A 20,409-nucleotide genomic window follows, 5' to 3' on the forward strand; every position below is an offset into this window, starting at 1 on the left:
AGGCTCCTGTTTACATCCCAAAAGCTCCTGATTTATCTCCTGGAGAAGGGGCAGCTGGGCTAACTCTGAACGCCACATGCCAGGCAGGCCAATCACGCAAATTTGGCCTGGCTGCCATGACGAAGGAGCTCTACAGAGCATTTGCCCCTCAGGAGGTAAACCAGCGAGGGGGGCGCAGAGGAGTTGGTCGTGCTAGGCTTGTGTGTGCAGAACTCAGCCCCACCGCTCAGGAGAGATGTGGCAGCAGCTGCCTCCCCTGGGGAAGAGAGACCACCCTGCAGGGACCGCTCCGGAGTAGGAGCAGTGTCCCAGGCGTAGCTGGGGGGCGGGCCGGGGCACGTAGGCTCTGTCCCGCGGCGGTGCAGGAGCCGTGGCGTTCTTGACGAGGGATGAGCCGAAGTGTCTCCAAACAACTTTCTCCTGCAGGCCGTCGTAGAGGACCAGTAACTTCTGCGGCAGCCCTGAGCCCTCTTCATGCGGGGTTCAGACGGGATTCCGGGCCGGCCTGCGCGCCCTGCTCCCCTTCGGCAAGCCCCAGCCAGCCCGGCAGCTACCGCGGGGCTCCCAGCAGCGCTGAGGGGAGCTGGTGCTGCTGCTCTACAGAGCGGGGCTCTCGGCCGCGCTGGCCCCACAGACGATCCGGACCCACCCCTGCTCCGGACACTCCTCCGCTGCGAAACAGCTGTCCTCGGGGCCGGCCTCCCGCCGTGGGCGGGAACCCCGGAGCGGCCCAGCGCACGGGGCTTCCGCGGCCCCGCAGCCAAGGGCGGGGCGGGCTTAGCAGAAACCGGCCAGGGCCAGGCCTGAGCCACTTCCCCGCACCCACCGCAGCTCCGGAGAATCGAAAGCAGCGAGCTCTGCGCCAGCGCGCATGCGCAAACACTCCTTCTCCTCTCCCCGCTAGGTCACCGGCTCTCCTGACTGAGCATCTTTCCCTCTCCGGCCGCCCAGCTCAGGGGACCGACTCCAGCCAATAGAAAGAGAGAGTAGAGCGGCTACCCTTGTGGCGTCACCGCCTCGGCTCCGCCTCCTTCCTGCAGCCGGGCGATCGAGTCCTACGACAGAGAACGTGAAGTGCTGACTCCGCCCCGCTCACTTCGAGAATGCGTGGACGCGCAGGCCCCGCCCTCCTCTGCGTGACGTCATAGCCCCGCCTCCTCCCGTCGCAGGTCGAAATCTAATGGGGGGGAGGTGGAGCAGTAGCTCCACCCCTCAGGGAGGCTCTTGGCAGCGAGGGGAGGCGGCGGCGGCGGCACAGCCCGTTGGTGATTGTCCCTGCTCGCGGCGGCTCGTGCTCGGCAAGATGGAACGTGCAGCGGCAGGCGCAGAGTTCAACATCCTGCTCGCCACCGACTCCTACAAGGTAGGGGGGCGGCGGGCCGGGCCGGGGTCACCTCTGCGTGCGTGGGCTCGGCCGGCGCATGGCGCGCAGGGCACCGGGCTCCCGACGACGCCCGGCCAGGGGCTAGCGGGGCACGGGGGGCGCCGCGCACGGCACCGGCGGGACCTGCGGCCGCTGCCTGTCGGGCTGGGCAGGGGCCGCAGAGCGGCACGGGGCCGGGACTGGAGGGGAGCTGCCCCGGGGGGAGGCTGGCGGAGGGTCCCGCTGGTGGCATGAGGCCGGGATACCCAGTGGAGGGGGTTGGGTTTCCCCCGGGGCTCCCCCGAGCTGCAGGGAGGGCTGGGAGGCTGCCCTGTGGTCCCGGTGGCATGAGAGCGGGGTGCCCGGTGGAGGGGCTGGGCGAGCGGGCTGGGGGCTGCGCCGGGCCGGGCCGGGCCTGGCAGGGTATCCCGGGTGCGGGGGTGGTGACCTCTTTAAGCGGGGGGGGGGGGGGGGCTGCCGGGAACCGGAGAGTGGAAGCGAGCTGGAAAGTGAAACCGGCGCCGGGGGACGCTCAGCGCTGGCGGGCGTTGGCGGCGCCCGCGGCAGGTTTGTGGGGGCCTGAGGCCCGAGAGGGTCAGTGGTACCGCGGGGCCCGCTGGCTGCGCACGGGCAGTTGCCAAGCGCTCAGCGGCAGAGTCTCACTTGGGGCGTACTGAGAAAAAACCTCGCGTTTGGAGAGCGACTCCCCGGGTGGTGTGGCAGCAAAGGGGAGATGCTGCTGCCTGGCTCGCCTTGCTCTTAAAAAAAATCCTCTTGCCACCTATAACGATGGTGTTTTGAGGGATCCCAAAGAAGGGTGGGGCGGGTTGTGTTGAGAAAATTGTAAAGTGAATGTTGTTGAAAACCCCTTGTCCCTGTTTCTTTCAGTTGTTTTTAAGAAGCTGTTAATATGTTCCATGTCTAGCGTTCCTCAATGAGGGCTCCCCCGCCCCCCCACCCCCCCACTCAACTTTGGACAGTGAAGCTGTGCTGGTTGGCGTCACGTTTGTTTCGTTTTAGTTGTGACTTCACAGTGCTGTAAAGGGAACAATCAATGCTAATATTGGGTGTCAGATCCTCCAGGTAAAACTTCCAGATCCGCTCCTTAGCTGCTCACCTTCCACGGAAATGAATCGGAGTTATGACTAAATCCCCTAATTGGCTTTGAATATTCCAACCTTTGTGTATTTTCCCTCCCAAATCCAAATTGGGAGTGTAAGTTAGTTTAACAGTGCCCTTAAATTTTACTATTCTTGCTAATATGTTTGTAATTTATAATATACTTACCATATTATTTTTTCTAAAGCTTTGTTCAGTCTCACTGTAGAAGTTGTTTGAGAAATGTATTGCTTAGGATCTGGAGGGAAGGGTCTCATTCTAGGGTAGTGAAGAAAAAAAGTATTTTTAATGGTTAAACTATGTTTAGGCCTGGTCTCCACTAGAAAATTAGATCAGTTTAACCAAGTCAGTCAGGGGTTAGGGCTGGTCTACCCTTAAAGTGCTGCTGGAGTGCTTCAGTATAGACATCTACACCAACAGAAGGGGTTCTTTCGTCAGCATAGGTAATCCACTTCCCCGAGAGGCGGTAGTCAGGTCGACGGGAGAATTCTTCAGTCAACTGAGTGCTGTCTACATGGGGACTTAGGTCGGTTTAATTACTCCACTCGGGTATGGATTTTTCTCATCTTTGATGGATGTAGTTAAACCTACCTAATTTTATAATGTAGACCAGTCCTTAGTGAAACTGCTTTCAAAACTGGTTTAACCCATGTACATTACCCTTTTAGGAACTATGTCAATGAATTTACCATGGCTCTTTTGGGGAGAGGAGAGGGTGTAAGTAGGGTGTCCAGATGTCCCGATTTTATAGGGACAGTCCCAATATTCGGAGCTTTTTCTTATATAGGTGCCTATTACCCCTCACACCCTGTCCCAATTTTTCATACTTGCTGTCTGGACATCCTAAGTGTAAGTGAACCTTCCAAGTTGGAACCATGTTTAAGGTTAACCACCAGCAGGTCTCAAATACTGCTCTGTAATAAATTTAAAATACTGTTCAGAATCTTCGTGGTATGGATGTAAATTGTGCTGCATGTTCTTAAACTCAATCTATACTAAATGTTTTTTCTTAGATTTCCACTAGTGTAGCTCCACTGGTGGTAGCAATAGTAGGAGTGCCAGTATAATAGATCAGTTTGCCAGTGTTTAACTGCTGCTGTGTTTAAAACGCTGCCGACTGCCTAGGGATTCCACTGCAAACTCTCAGAAAAGGCTAGAGTAGGCCTGATACTCCTTAAGATTGTCCAAACTACCAGCTTTAAACTGAGTTAATGCTACGGTTAGTTTCCTTCAGTGTATGCTAGATACAATTGGAAACCTCTACTTTTTTTTTAATGTGATGTAAGTTTTACTTCTCGTTATATGCCTATCTCTAATAATAAAAAATCCTGTAAGAGCTGTTGCACACATATATAACGTCCTTTACCGTATGGACACCTTATAAAAACAGATGCATAATTCAGCCTCTGAGGAAGAAGCCACCTCTGGTTTAAGCTGCTTACTTAGTGTTCCAGTCCCAGTGGATGACTTCCAAGCAACCATTGTCAGTGACACATGATTATTTAGCAAAATCCAGCATGAACAGAATTTATAATCTGTCCTAAGTGGGGCAAGACTGTTACTGAACTCCTTTCTAGTGGAGAGCAGACTTGGCAACTATCAGCCCTCCACAAGTACTCCTGTTGTTTTTGCAGATACAGACTAACACGGCTGCTACTCCTGACAGCCCTCCGCTCTACCCACCCATGAATTTGAATCTGAGTTTCATTAGCTTTAGTGTCATTGCCGAATGTAATGTGAAGGGGTTGGGGAGGGAGGGAGAGGGACTTAGTAGCTGGCCCTCTGCCCATGTAGGACTTTAAAAATAAGTACTGTGAACTGGACTCTGATCTTTTGGTTAAGGAATACCATGTGAACAATCAGCATGTTGTCACCATTTCCTCGAAAAACATCTCCCTATCTCATACAGTATGGCAAGAAAGTCCTGTTGGGTCACTGGGCCAATCTATCAAAAACTAGGGGTGGCAGGGTATTAAAAAGCTTGTTTTGGCATTCCTTTTCTAGATAAGAGTTAATATTTGATGGATGGATTTCAGAGCTTTGCTGCAGGCTAGGCACAATTTTCTGCAGTGCTGAGTTGCAAGGTCAATTTAGCATTATAAATTGGACCCCCCAGAATTATGCAGCAAGTGCTTCTAGTTTTTTGAAGCAGGAAACTAAGTTATACTGTCCTTTTTCTGGACCAATACTAAGGTAAATATTTTTATAACACTTTACACTGTATGACACTAAAAACAATTATCAGAAATAAATTAAATTTTACTTTTACAAATTGTTTCCTTGCACACCTATATGTGTTTTGCCTTCTTGCAGTTAGTCTAGTGTATAGTCCAGCTCTGCCTGCGTCATTCTCAGTATTGGGCAACCTGTTAGATGAACTGTGGAGACATGCACTGTGTACAGGGACCAAGATCAAGAAGGTAGCACATGCAGGCTTATAGGAAAGTGGGTTTTATTATTTATTTATTTATTTATTTTTGTATAAGGTATCACGTTTGGTTCCTGTCAGTAATTGCTATTTCACTAAATGAGATGTTTAGTTAATGTTGGGGCATATGTGTCTTGCAGAGTGAAAATATGCCCTTTTAGTCCTTGGTTTATCATTGTTAAATAAAGCTTTCAATAGTTATTAAGGTGGTATTATTTTTTAAACATCTCTAAACGAATCTTTGGTGTAGGGAAGAAATCTTAATTTGACAAACTGAATAAACAAATTCATATCTGGGAAAGCCAAAAGCAGTTTCTGAAAACTAAACTTTTTAGTTAGCTAGTGTTCTCATGGATGTGCTAAAGCATTTTGTAATATCTTAAAGGTGAAGATACATTGCTATGGTTTTACTAGGAAACAACATAGCTGAAAAAGGGAAAAGTTCTTCTGATTTAAAATGCTAGCAGTTTTTAACTAGAGGGTCACATACCCTGTTGCTTTCTCTAGGCTGACCACAATGTATGGAGCCGCTGGTGTGTGTCCATTCCTCCATTCTACCTCACAAACTCTCTGTGCCTCCCTCCTTCCCCTTTTTATTTCAAGGACTCCCTGCAGCTCCCTCTAATCTGTGCCTGGGGCTCTGTGCCCCTTTGTTTTCCCCATGCTCACCGTGGCAGAGGCTCTGTGTGACTGTAATTGTAATATATCAGGGACTATTGTTGGGGGGCCCACAGAACCCTTGTGTGGCACTCTGGAACCTGCATATTCACCACTGTCATATAATTGATATGTTTCATACAAAGTATGCCTTGTGAGGTATTATTTTAAAAGTCTTGATCTGTTGAACACTAATATCCTCCTGTTGGGTTGTATGTACTGTCTTTGTATGTGAAGTTATGAAATTTTGTTGTGTGTTACTGAAATATGTTGTGAGGCTGGGAACACCCACAACTAGCCTTTCAGGTACAAAAGTGGAGTAGCAAGACCCACTGATGGCCCATTGAAGGGAATCCACTCTCCCAACAACCATCTTAGAGCATGTATACAATAGAGACAGCTTGACTCACCTCATATCAAAAGATTTTTTCAGCAAGTTGGAAGAAACTGTAAAAGAAGGGGAAGTGACCTCATGACTTGCTCTCACTCCCCTCACAACTCAACGCCTGGAAACATGTCTGAAGGACAAAGATTTTGAACTGGGAGGGTGGTCCTGGGCTGGAAGGCAGTTCCAGTCTGTGCCTTGAAGATCTGTAGTCTGTTTGCACCATCTATCAGGGTGAGATACTGATTGATTCAAATCCTGTTTAATTTATAGAACTCAGACTGCAAATTTAGTTTTATTTTTTAGGTAACCTACTTTGACCGTTATGCTTACTACCTATAATCACTTAAAGTCTATTTTTCTGTAGTTAATAAATCTGTTTTATATTTTACCTAAACTAACGTGTTTTGATTAAAGTGCTTGGGAAATCTCAGGTCAGTTTACAAAGGCTAGTGCGTGTCCTCGTCACATCGAGGTGGGGGTGGACTGGGTAATGAACTTACACTGGCCAGGCTTCTAACCAGGGCAAGACGGTATACTAGGGTGCAAGGCTGGGGAGATGGGGGGAATTGGCCGGAGCCTCTCCATTGTTCATTAGTGGCTGGGAGAAGCATTCATGTAACTCAGTTGGATGTGTCCCTGCCTGTGGATGTCTGTGTAAGGGCAGTACCTGCCAGTGATTTGTAGCTTGCCAACAGCATCACAGTGTGAGAGGGAGACCCCCCAGGTTGGTGGGACAGTTAGCTCAGCAGTCCTACGTCCAGGTTGCACTCTGGGAACTCCTTAGTGGGCAGATTAATGGGGGAAGACCGAACTCCTGACATGGGTGTGTCAGAACCCCTAGCATAGAGGTGGGGGTAGGATGAGGACATGGAATGGAGACCCCTAGTTTAACATGTTACTTCAAAGGTGTATTGCCTTGCATTTGGTAACAGTGAATTGCACTGCTAGGCATTGTTGCCTGCTCACCTGGCTTTGTTAGACCATCTGAAGTTTGTCTTATCTGTTCTTAATTATTCAAAATAACTTTTGTCATCAGTAAATTTTTCTACCTTGCTGCTTATCTCCTTTTCCAGATTGTTAATATATTAACACTACTAATTCTTGTACACAACTATGGCCATGTATACACTACAAACTTAGACAAACATAAAGTATGTTGGCATAAAGCCACTGCAGTTAGTGTATCACTCATGCGTGTGCATACTTGGCTTCTTGTGTCAGTGCTGCACATGCTCACCAGGATTGCTTGTGTCAATGCACAGTGTGATACAGCGTGAGTAGGTATCCTAGTGTACCAATCACCTTCTTTGGGTCATTGGCTTTTGGGACATTTTGACAATGGAGGGAGCAGCAGAACAAATCGTGATTGGGAGCAAGGGGATCAAATCCCCATAATGCCATCCATATCCCATATTTTTTCATCTTTAAAATCCCACACACCCTGCAGCATTTTTCAGTATCTACATGGGCTCCATGCTTCTGTCAGAGATAGCAGATATGCACTGTGGTCATAAGTGTTGGAAACACAGGACGCACACTCCTTCAGTATGTGTAGAGCCTTAGGAAGAACAGCATTGGGGGACATGATAATTTTGTGGAGGACCATTTCCTGTGGGACACATCGTGAAAACCAATTCAAGGCTTTTGGTGGCATTCATTGAGCAGCAGAAGATGGTGGAGTGATGCTTTTGGGTCTAAGAAACAAGCACTGATTGGTTGGATCACATTACTCATTGTCCCAAACCTACATTATAGTAGGTGCCAAACTTTCAGATGCAAAAGGCCACATTCCTGCATCTGTGTGCTGAGCTCACACCAGCCCGCCAGCTCAGACGCCAGAATGAGAGTTTCGCTGACAGTTGAGAAACGAATGGTGATCGTATTGTGGAAGCTTGCAGTGCCGGCTTGCTGCCAGTCAGTGGGCAGTCATGGAAAATCCACAATGGGGGCTGTTGTCATGCAGAGCTATTAGTTGTCATCTGCTTTGTAGGCCTGTGACTTGGTAACAAGCAGGATGTAGTAGATAGCTTTGCAGTAGTGGAGTTCCTGGACTGCAGTGGGGGATAGATGGCATGCGTATTCCTATTTTGGCCCCAGCTTATTTTGCCACATAGTACATCAACGGAAGAGGCTAGTTTTCTGTGATTATAAAAATGTTGGTGGATCACTAGGGACTCTTCGCCAGTAACGTTATGGGTTGTCAGTGAAGGTGCATGACATGCATCTTTAAGAACACAGGATTGCTCAGAAAGCTGAAGCAGGTACTCTCTTCTCCCCCCCCCCCACCAGCAGTGGATTACCACTGGTGAGGTCGAAATGCCAATAATGATGCTGGGGAATCCTGCATACCCCTTGCTCCCCTAGCTAATGAAGCTGTACACTGGCCACCTTTCAGAGTAACAGCTGTGTTAGTCTGTATTCGCAAAAAGAAAAGGAGTACTTGTGGCACCTTAGAGACTAACCAATTTATTAGAGCATAAGCTTTCGTGAGCTACAGCTCACTTCCTCAGATGCATATCGTGGAAACTGCAGCAGACTTTATATATACACAGAGAATATGAAACAATACCTCCTCCCACCCCACTGTCCTGCTGACAGCACCAAGGAGAAATTCAGCTACCAGCTCAGCAGGTGTAGAATGACAGTTGAATGTGCTTTTGGTAGATTGAAGAGATGCTGGTGGCAGTGTTTACTTACAGGATTGGATCTCAGTGGGGAAAAATATCCCAATGGCTTTAGCTTGTTGTGTCCTGCATAATATCTGTGAAACAATGGGGGAAAATGGCTGCTGTGATGGAGAGAGAAGTGGCAGTCATCTGAATTTGAACAGCCAGACACAAGGGCTATTAGAAGAGCTCAAGGCGGAGCTGTGTGGCTGAGGAATGCATTGAAAGAGCACTTTAACAGTCAACCACAGTAATGTGGTGTGTTGGTGCTCTACCTGGCCCTGAAGTTTCAGGGTCTGTAAGGGATTGTGTAGTACTTGGTGTACACTTACAATTATTACAGTGTTTGTCACTGATCCTATGAGTGCTGTCACCCTGTACAATAAACAAGTTGTGGGTGTTTTGAGTAGTGCTAGGCATTCTACAACACATCTCCTGAAATAACACATTAACTTCCAAAAAAAATTTGTTCATACCAAAACTGAAAAATACAATAAAAACCTCTGAAAAAAATTAATGGAACAGAACTTAACAAGGGGAAAGAACATTTGTCTATTTTACCCCACTTTGGCTACCATACACTGATCTGTGAAAGCCACTGTTGGTTCATCTGAAGCTGTGGTGTCCTTACTAACCTCGGTGTGAAATGGGAAGTATAGAGATGTGGCCCATCATGGCACGTGGAATTTTGAGGGGTGTAGGAAGCTGTTGAAATGGATTTCTCCATTGACTGCAACAGGAGGGGAACCTGTGTTTGTTGAACTTGTAGGTCAACGAGAATCATAGAATATCAGGGTTGGAAGGGACCTCAGGAGGTCATCTAGTCCAACCCCCTGCTCAAAGCAGGACCAATCCCCAATTAAATCATCCCAGCCAGGGCTTTTACAGGGAGAGTCTGTAGCATTTGTGTTTGCTGCTGGATAAGCCCCATTATGTCCTGGTACAGCTCCCTCTCTGTTTCCTGCTGTGACTCTTGGGCCTTTCTCCTGTACGCTTTTTCCTTCTCCATATTGTCTGAAATATTCACCATCTAGCTCCCTCTGTTCGTGATTTGGTGTAACGCTGACTTGCAAGGTCTCGGTAAACATATCCTCCTGAGTCCTGTTCGTTCTCTTCCTTATCATGGTCAAGTGTTCAAAGCAGCAACAGGAGCAGCTACAGATAAAACAGAGTTATCATTTATAGTAACAACAGAAAGCAAAAGTTAAGGGTCAGAACTCCTTCCCTTGCTCCCCTAAAATTTTAAATAAGACATGCTTATGAGATTTCCGCTTTGGAGCACCTCAACACTGCACTGCTGTCCAGTCCCATGTCCCGGTCCAGTCCCATGCCCAGTCTCAGTATGGCTGAGGAAGGAATTGTTCAGTCACATGAAGCAGTACAATTTCTGCCTGTTTCCATTGGGTTGAGTACATGGACATGTCACGGAGTACTGGCACTGTTTTCCACGTGCATTGGTAATTTTTCTGATCTCTTGCTCCCAAGGGTATCACAGGCAGAAAATGCATAGCTGCTGCTGGTGTTCTGGAGCCACCTGGGCCTGTATGCTGCTAGCTTGTTTACTGCAGTGGTGCCTGCTGAAGTCAGCACAGACTGGCATGGAAAAGTGCCCTATCATGGAGGAAGAAATAAGGCTGCCATTCCTAGAAACTGGGAGAGGACTTTCTGTGAAAGTTTCATTGAGATCTCTCAGGCAGATACAAGGTACCTCAATATGCACATAAGTTGTTCTGCAAGTCCTGTCCCATCCCCCAACCCCCCAGTCCAGTCTCGCCCAACAAGGGTATGAATAGCGGATGCTAACTCTACCTATTTGTTTTACGACCTCTTCTCGTACAAATAAAATCATGAAAAATCGATACCTGTGTCCTGCTAAGTTGGGCGGGGTAGCATCTGTACATTTAAATATAGTAATGAAAAACAGATTCTCACGCTTACCCAAGATTCCTTCCCCTGCATCAAGCTCAGCCGGTGGGACTGATTAGAGTGCAGTGGAGTCTCAAATGGTCCTAGCTCGTGGCATAGGTGGACCCCACCAGTTGCATGTGCCCCATCTTTCTCCTCTTTGCTGTTCACAGAAGGGGTCTTTTGGCTCTGGCTCCTCCAAGGTATCCATAGTGCTCTGCAGAGCGTTGGTGGAGTCTGTCAACTATGGCATTTAGCTCTTGTAAAAGCAGTAGGCCTGCGGCTCGGGAGCAGATCTGTTGGTCTCCCTTTGTAGTTTAGACCAGGCCAGTGAGGGACCCATATGTTAATTTCTTTACCATAATAAAGATCAGCCATTTATTCCTATTGTTTTTAATCTCTTAACCAGTTTCTGATTCATGATGGTGTATAACTTCCCACCCGATGGCTACTCTAGTTTCCTTAATAGCCTCTTGTGAGAATCACTGTGAAAGCTTATCTGGAATTTCAAAAAAAATTATCTGTTCTTTTATTTAGCCATTATTTTGACAATTTTTAAAAGAATTCTAATCCATTGAAAGAGAAGAAAAAAATCATTGTTACAGAAGCTTGGTTTGTCCCTATCATCACATTAAATACTAAAATTTAATTCTTAATGATTATTCCAACCAATTTACATGATACTGAAGTAAAACTCACTAAATTAACTGTAACTACTCAGAAAAGCCTGATCTCAAACAATAAACAAAAAAACATGAGGAGTGATCCTGGGAATTAAAGATTCACATTTGCCTCACTTGTCCTCCAGTGTAGTAAAAGGTTTTGATTGGGAAATTGAGGGAGAAGTCCGGGCTCTGTTGAAATCAGTGATAAAATTCTTACTGACTTCAGTGTGGCCAGGATTTCTCTCTGAATATTTTTCTTTAGCAGTTTAGCCACATCATTTTTAAGTCCTTTTGGAATGGTGGTCCTGGTGACTTGGCTTTTAATGTGTTACTTTGTTCTAGCACCTTTTTTACACCTCAATTTCTGCCAGTATCCCGTCTTCATTATATAGAAAGAGTTAGGTGTCTCCCAACTAGAGCTGGGTGAAATTTTCTCAAGAAATAGATTTTTTTCACACAATTATTTATTTTTGATGCACCAAAACTATGTGTCAAATTTGACAAATAGTTTCACCCAACAAAAAAGCTGGAGGGAAAACTTCAGTCAAAATGTTTCTTTTCTAAATGATGTTTTAGTTCAAAATTGACCAATTAAAAATGAGAGAGAGGGAGAACCTGAAAATGTCTTGTTTGAAATCTTAAGTTTTTCATCTAAACAAAACATTTAAGGAAAAAAATTGGTTTTGTTTAGAATCCAGAATCCAAGCCAGATTTTTTTCTGGATTTTTCCATTTGGTCCCTGAATGATAAAATCCATTATTAGCTCAGATCTACTTCCGGCATCTTTACTTAGTGTCTATGCAATGTCCTTATCCTCAATCTTCCTTAACTGTACACTTTATGCTGTTAGTCTACCAGTCCTGCTGACTCTTTTTCAGGCTACCTGTTTTCTTATGTACTTGGAGATTTCTGTTTACTTCTGTGTCCTTGGCTACTTGATCTTCAAACTCTGTAAACCCTATTAGGCTTCCTAATTTTCATCTTACACTCTATCTGCCAGAGGTGCTGGAACAGTTTTTATAGCGGGTGTGTTTAGAGCCATTGAACCAAACTGTAAACCCCATAAATAATGGAAACCTTTTCAAGCCATGGGGTGCTACAGCACCTCCTCCTCCCCCCCCGCACCCGTAGTTCCAGCACCTGTGTTACCTGTTGTAGTTTGATGCTGTTGTCTATTGACTTCACAAGAATTGGATCCCCTTTTCTGAAGGATTCCTGTTTGGCTCAAATAACTTCTTAAAACCTTGTCACTTAACCTTATTGGCTTTTTCCCCCTTAACTTCCTGTTTCCATTTAACGATGAGTTATTAACCATTGGAACAATTCACCAAGGGCCGGGCCTGCCGCCCGGAGGTGGGGGGATGGCACAAAGGGGTTAATTGCCCAGGGGCCTGGTGATTTAAAAGGGCCCAGGATGGGCTAGATACTTTTAAAAATTAAAAAAAAACCCAGTTTCCTGCTGCTCTGTACAGAGCGCCATCCCTCATTGTGACAGTAACAGTTTGCCAGAACGCTGCTGCACCCTGCTTGCCTGGCAGAGCATCAGCAACAGCAACCTGGGAACTGCGGAGCTTGCTGCCCCCTCTGGCTGCTTGGGAGCCGCTGTGCCTGCTGTGCTGGCTCTCAGGCTGCAGGGCTGATGACAGGGAGACGTTGAAGAGGAACAAGGTCCCTCTGCGGTACCAGATTTTCTCCCCCAGGGCTGCAGCTCCTGACCAAGCACAAGCCAGCAAGTTCAGCCACCCAATCCAGCTGTCCTAAGTTTACCAAGAGGCAGCCGGGGCTAGTTTCCCCTTCACTGCCGCTAGCACTGGCTCACGAGCTGCTATCATGAACCCAGGATGATGGACCACCTCTGCAGCTCAGCCAGGGAACGAGGTGCAGGTTTTCCCTCGGCCTTTGCCTCAGATCGCCGCCTCTAAGATCTCTGGGTAGATTTGGCACACCATGCTTGCTGTCTCCTCATTGCTCTAGGTGTTGATGTCCCGCAGCACAAGTATTGTATATTTTAACTTTGGTCCTGTTCAGTTACATCTTGTATATCAGTTTTTTCCTTGTCTTTAGATTACACATGAATCACAATTAGGCGTTTAATTAGCCTACTTGATACTTTAGGTTTTTCTTACTTTGTGCTTCTTTAAATGTTTTTTTATATATTTCATTCCATAATGTATGTATTTAATATAAATGTATAATTCAAAACAACAAATTCTACATCTTATAGTTAGGCTCACAATTTGTTTAACACTGGTGCTGTAACTGGCAGGGGGGAAAGGGAAGGTTAACTAGAGCAAGCAACACCATGACTTACGCATAATGGGTTCTAATGTGTTATCAATAGGATAAAAAGTAGTCATAAACCTCAGCCATCCATTTTTAGGGGGGGCAATTGACTGTTCTGCCCTGGGGCCCGAAATTGCTGATGGCGGGCCTGCCAAGGGTTGTGGTGGATTTTCTATCACTGACAATTTTTAAATCAAGATAGGATTTATTTTCTAAGAATTATTTTGGGGAAGTTCTGTAGCCTGCGATATACAGACTAGTTGACCATAATGGTCCTTTCTGGCCTTAGAATCTATGAATCTGTGTTCAGCAGCTTAAGTAGCCTCCATGCTGAATCTAACTGCTTGTTTTTGGCACACACTCTTTCCCTAGTTATTACTGTTACTTATATTTCCACTGCACACGGGTCATTTTGCAAAGATTTCCCGCTGTTGCTAACATTGCTAAATCATGGTTAGGAGACCTAGTGTAGACAGGCCTCATCATTTTAAAATGCCTTGTTGATTAGATCTGTTAACCTGCAGGGTTAGATAATACAGTGCTCAAAATGGCGACAGCTTTTTCATACAGGGCCTCCCAATGTTTACTTTGGTGCTGAAATAGTATTGGTAACAGTGGGGAGAATTCTACATGATATTTCTAGTGTAGACAGGATCTATTGTAATTTTAGAGTTGTACAAGGGCTAATTCAAGAGCTGTTACTCAAGACAAAGTAGAGAAGAGCCTCCTCTGTGTGTTCTAGAATTTGCTGGTTCAAGAAGACATCTGAAGAAACTGCCTCTATAAACCTTTCCCCTTGATAATGTTTGACCAGTTTGTTCCGAGTAGTGGTATTAAGTCAATTTTTAGACAAGTTTGAGAGGATTATATCCCTTTCACTGTTGACAAAGCTCAGTGTGATACAAACTGCAATCTATAAATTACACTACAAACATCATAGGCACCAGCCATGCTAGCAAGGAAATTGTTTTAGCTATCTTGTAACCATTTGTGACTTAATACCTTATTACTTCTCTCTTTGTAGTTAAACTTTTTTTGTTCTTTAATTAAATTTAATTAAATGTTGTGACTTGTGTGGGTAACTCTATTTAAGGTGGCAAGTTGTATATTTTTCCCTTACGAGGACAACAGACCTGAAATATCTGAACAGTCCAGGAGAGGGCTAGAATACACTTTGTCCAGAATACACTTTTGGGGGAGGGCGGGAATTCAGGACTGGGAATGTGTTGGCGTCGCCCTGCAAGTAATTAAAGCTAATGGGAGACTGAGACTGGTTTTGCTGACAAGCTGCTGGGTTCAGCATTTACTACTGGGGGAATTCTGCATCACTGTGCACACGCATATTTAATGAGCTCCACATACTTCTAATTTTTTGCACAGAAAAAAGCGTCTGCCAAATGTTGCTGCAGTTCTGCCTTTTGCCCACCAGAGGGTGCTGTGGCAATAGAGCAAAGTTGCAGCTCCCTGCCAGCAAGGGGAAGAGAGCTTCCTTCGCAGCGCTTGTCAGGCCAGGTCAGGAGATAGACTGTGAGGTTCTGGGGGGGGTGTGTCACATGGGCTCATAAGGGCTAGTGGGGGAGGACAGACTGGGGCAGGGGCTGAATTGGAGTGGAGGCACAGTGGGAGGGAGATGCAGAGACACATGGGGAGGTGGGGCAGAGTTACACAGCAACAGGGCAGTGTCTAGGTGAGGGCACAGACACATGGGGGCAAGGGGAGGGAGTACAGGGAGACCTAGGGACCGGGGAATGGCTGGGAGGGGACACAGACACAGGAGGAAGTGGGGCAGAGCTACATAGGGACAGGGCAGTGGCTGGGTGAGGGCACAGACACATGGATGGGGCAGATGTGCCAGACTGAATGGGAGAGGCTAGGGGTCAGCCAGGGTCTGCATGGGGGAAGTTCCCGAACAATCCCCCCCCTCCCCCCAAAAAAGAAACCACAACCAAACCCTGTTCCATACTTGTCCCACCCACACCCAACAGCCCTCCAAAGTTCACACCCAGGCTCCTTCCCAGCAATTTACTTCCCTTTCCCTCAGCTCCTCCGTTACCCCTGACTCCCCCAAGCCTTTGCACTGCTTCTGAGGGGTGGGGGGAATTATTACTCCGAGTTCTGTATTAATATGCCTAATAAGGAATCTATTTGTCAAAAAAGATTTCCTGAATCTTCTTTGTCGTCTGTCTTGTTGCAGACATACTTGCTGACAGGTATTTTGAAATGACCAAAAAGAATTGAAACTGGTATGATTATATTGTTGTTTTTACAAAATATGCAGTATTTTTAAATAGTGCACAGAATTTTTAATTTTGTTGCAGAATTTTTAGGCACAGAATTCCACCAGGAATAAGAGTTGCTAAACCAGAGTTGTGGCCATATGCAGACACTCAGGGTGTGACCTTCATGCTGGCAGGCTGCTTATGAGTGGCCCAGGTAGGAGTTACAGCAGCAAGGTATTGTAAGACACCCTGCAACTTTGGGTGTCTTACAATACTCCCACAGTGGTCTGGATTGCACCCTAAAATGTCATAGTGGTGTAAGCACTGGTATTAGTTTTAGGTGAGTCTCAAGTATGATGGCTCAGGAACAGTCCAAGAAAGGTTACAGTTTTCTGTTTGCTTATTTGGGGTGAGAGATGGAGAACAGAAGCAGGGGCCAGATAAGTAAAGAAACACATGCCCCAAAACAACAAAAAACAGAAGAATTGTGCGCTAATCACTGCATATTCCATGGTGGAAAAAAGACAGGAATTGAGAAAACCTCTTCATGTATTATAACAAAGCCAACAGAGGGCAGGCAGTTTACCAGGACTTATCTGAGGCTGCAGGGTCTACAGCATTGGAAGGAAACAGATCCCCCAGCTAACAAGGAAGCCTAGAATGCATGTGGTTGGAGAGAAGGGGAGGGAGGGGGAGAGAAACTGCAGCAGGAAACCTTCCAAATCCAATGTGAATGGGAAGAGAATGAAAAGGAACAGAGACAAAGCGCGTGAGCATCAAAAGTGGCAAGCAGAGATGAGCGCTAAGGAGAGGGAGGCAGAAGGGCAGCAACAGGAAGAAGCACACCCTCAGAGAGAGGAGCTAGAAGCAGCTGCCTATCAACATAAAACAGATGTACAAAATAAATCAAACTGGGGGACGGACGGACCGACTGACCCACAAGCCATGAAGCCCATCAACAAAGCTAAAGAAGAGGGAGAGATGGTATAATCTGGACATGATGGCAAGGCATGGACAGATCCCACTGTCTCCAATCACTCCTTTCATCCAAGGAACGCTCAGCTGGGACAAGTTGTGCCCTGCATACAAGGAATTGCACTGGATTGAAGAATACCTTACTACTTTTGAAAGGCTATGTGAGGTTCATAATGTTCCAGAGGACAAGAAAGTCCACACACTGATTGCAAAACACTCTGGTGAAGCTTTAAATGTATTAAAAGAAATGCCAATTGATGGAGCTTTGAAATATCCTGACTTTTTACAAGCTCTTTTGCAAAGATTCAAATCGCCCCTGAAGTGTATAGGTTGAAATTTAGGTATGAGTCATTGTGAACATGCCTATAAAATATTTGACCTAATGAGAAAATGGGTAAAAAGGGGAAGAGGGCTGAGGAATATGACCAATTGTTTGAGCTCTTTGTGCAAGAACATTTCTGAAGGATATGTACTGAGGAGGTCAGAAAATGTAATTTGTAGGGCTGTCAAGTGATTAAAAAAATTAATAGCACTCTTTAATAATAGAATACCATTTATTTAAATATTTTGATGTTTTCTACGTTTTCAATTAGAACACAGAATACAAAGTGTACAGTACTCATCAAAAATAAATATTTGCACTGTAATAAAACAAAAGAAATAGTATTTTTAATTCTCCTAATACAAGTACTGTAGTGCAATCTCTTTATCATGAAAGTTGAACTTACAAATGTAGAATTATGTACAAAAAACGGCATTAAAAATAAAACAAAGTAAGATTTTTAGAGTCTGCAAGTCCACTCAGTCCTCCTTCTTGTTCAGCCAATTGCTCAGACAAACAAGTTTGTTTACTTTTGCAGGCAATAATGCTGCCCGCTTCTTGTTTGCAGGGTCACCGGAAAGTGAGAACGGGTGTTCACACAGCACTGTTTTAGCTGGCATTGCAAGATATTTACATGCCAGCTGCGCTAAAGATTCATATGTCCCTTCATGCTTCAGCCACTGTGCCAGGAGACGTGTGTCCATGCTGATGATGGGTTCTGCACAATAACAGTCCAAAGCAGTACGGGCCGATGCATGTTCATTTTCATTGTCTGAATCAGATGCCACCAGCAGAAGGTTGATTTTTTGGTAGTTCAGGTTCTGTAGTTTCTGCGTTGGAGCATTGCTCTTTTAAGTCTTCTGAAAGCATGCTCTACACCTCATCCCTCTCAGATTTTGGAATGCATTTCAGATTCTTAGGCCTTGGGTGGAGTGCTATAGCTATCTTTAGAAATCTCACATTGGTACTTTCTTTGCGTTTTGAGAAATCTGCATTGAAAATATTCTTAAAACGAACATGTGCTGGATCAACATCCAAGACTGCTGTGAACATGAAATATATGGCAGAATGCTGGTAAAACAGCAGGGGGCATACAGTTCTCCCCCAAGGAGTTCAGTCACAAATTTAACAAAAACATAATAAAATAATAAAAACAAAAAAACCTCATCAGATGGAAACTTGTCCTCTGGAATGGTGGCCGAAGCATGAAAGGGCATACAAATGTTTAGCATATCTGGCATGTCAATACCTTACAATGCTGGCTACCAATGTATCATGTAAATGCCTGTTCTCACTTTCTGGTGACACTGTAAATAAGAAGAGGGCAGCATTATCTCCTGTAAATAATGTAATGTAAACAAAGTTGTTTGTCTTAGCGATTGGCTGAACAAGAAGTAGGACTGAGTGGACTTGTAGGCTCTAAAGTTTTTTACATTTTTTTTTAGTGCAGTACTGTAACCAAAAAAATTCTACATTTGTAAGTTGCACTTTCACGACAAAGCGACTGCGCTACAGTACTTGTATGAGCTGAATTTTGTCTCAATTTTACAGTGCAAATATTCATCAAAAATATACACTTTGGTTTCAGTTACAACACAATACAATATATATGAAAATGTAGAAAAACATCCAAAATATTTAATAAATTTCAGTTGGTATTCTATTGTTAACAGTGTGATTAAGACTGCAATTTTTTTAGTTAATCACGTGAGTTAACCGATTAATTGACAGCCCTAGTATTATGGGATGAGTCTTTATATTTTGTACAGGAGTGGCCATTCTGACAGATTCCTTTTGTGTGAGCCAAAATATGTAATGAGTGCAAGACAAAGAAGGAGGGATGCAAACCTGGTGTAAAGGGGGAACCTCATTTTACCTCTGGGAAGGAGAAGGGTGGTTGGGAGAACACAGGTCCTTAAGAGGTATCTGTAGGTCCTCTGTAGTTTTTGTGAGGTTTGACCCTATGAAGGTAGATATGGAATTTATTGAAGTCGCCAATTAATGGTAAAAAATGCATAGGGTGGAGATACTCTGGTGCACAGATCTCTCTAGTCAGGGAGAGTGTGGTCCAAAAGACTGACATGTTACCTGGACAGAAGGTAGAGCTTCTGAGGGAAACCTAAAATTCCTGTGCCTTTGGCTAAGGTTCATTTGGAATGGGAAGGTTTAAAGGATGACTTCACTGTGGGTATGCTGAATAGTATGCCTGTGGAAATACTTGTGGGAATGATTTTGCATATGACTAAGGCTTTTAATGTTAGGTTTCAGAGTACTAGCCGTGTTAGTCTGTATCTGTAAAAAGAACAGGAGTACTTGTGGCACCTTGGAGACTAACAAATTTATTAGAACATAAGCTTTCGAAAACTTTGCTCTAATAAATTTGTTAGTCTTTAAGATGCCACAAGTACTCCTTTGCTTTTAATGTTGTAACTTGTAGGAAAAGGGAATATTGTGCTTCGATTCCAGAGGAAAATGGTAAAGTCCCAGAAACTGCTGCGAGGAGATGAAGGTGCTTCCTAGTCCACTGTCACAGAAGAAGGGAAAAAAAAGTCAACATATTCCCAGATGCGGGAGGGGTTGAGACCTGCTCCTGCATGGCGGAGAAAAGTAGTATGCCCTATGGGGGAAAGAAATTGACCTGTGTTACAGAAGAAGCTGTCCCAGTTGCCAGCATTTTGAAGATGAACAAAGGGGAGACCCCACTCCAGAGAGCGTAAGAGGATGTCTCCTAGAGAGCCCCAGAAAGGGGGAAATAGGAAAGGTTTTTTTGAAGAAGGGAGACACAACAGGGAAGCTCCTATGGGAGAAAACCCCTTGAAAACACTACAAGCAAGTAATTGTGCCTGGCCAGGACTGTGGGGAATTAATGTTTCTAGCCTGTGATTTTTCCTTTTGCCAATCATTTGGGGGCAAGAGAATCTCTGAGAGGTTTAAAATTTTTTTTTTCTCTCTACTGGCCAGGGATACAGAATGAAGAATTATTGCAGGTCTTGTGAATTATGACAAAAAAAGGGAAGGACCTTTCAGACAACAGAAAGTTCCCATATGCTGCTGGCCTGTAAAAGAAGAGGCATTTTATAGGGTATCAGTGGACCTTGTGGGTCCTGTGCCTATCCAAAAGGGAAAGAACTATATCCTGTTGGTAGTGGACTTTGTCACTAGATATCCTGAAGCAGTTGCTCTGACTAACATAGAAGCTGATTCTGTGACTCAAGTCCGGTTTACTATTTTTAGCAGAGTGGGTTTCCTTAAAGGGATTTTATCTGACCGTGAGTCCTATTTCATGTCTCGGCTATTCAGTGAGCTATGGAAGTTATGTGGGGTGAAACAACTGAAGGCATCCCCATATCATCCAGAGGCAAATGGTCTTGTGAAGAGATTCAATGGAACTCTTCAATCTGTGCTGGGAATGTAGGCAA

At 45.2% G+C, this 20,409-nt stretch overlaps 1 protein-coding gene across 2 annotated transcripts in view; it reads left to right on the forward strand.

The window, feature by feature from the left end:
- The first annotated feature begins 1,165 nt into the window (after nucleotides 1-1,165).
- Nucleotides 1,166-20,409, forward strand: part of NAMPT (nicotinamide phosphoribosyltransferase) — a 62,747-nt gene continuing 43,503 nt past the window's right edge. The window contains exon 1 of one of the 2 annotated variants that reach the window (XM_073328478.2): nucleotides 1,166-1,363. In XM_073328478.2, the coding sequence (XP_073184579.2) occupies nucleotides 1,181-1,363 (183 nt within the window). In that variant the 5' untranslated portion in view covers nucleotides 1,166-1,180. The remainder of the gene's footprint in view (nucleotides 1,364-20,409) is intronic. The other variant, XM_078851150.1, reaches the window with a different exon arrangement.

Source organism: Lepidochelys kempii, chromosome 1 (assembly GCF_965140285.1).
Source record: "Lepidochelys kempii isolate rLepKem1 chromosome 1, rLepKem1.hap1, whole genome shotgun sequence".
NCBI lineage: Eukaryota > Metazoa > Chordata > Testudines > Cheloniidae > Lepidochelys > Lepidochelys kempii.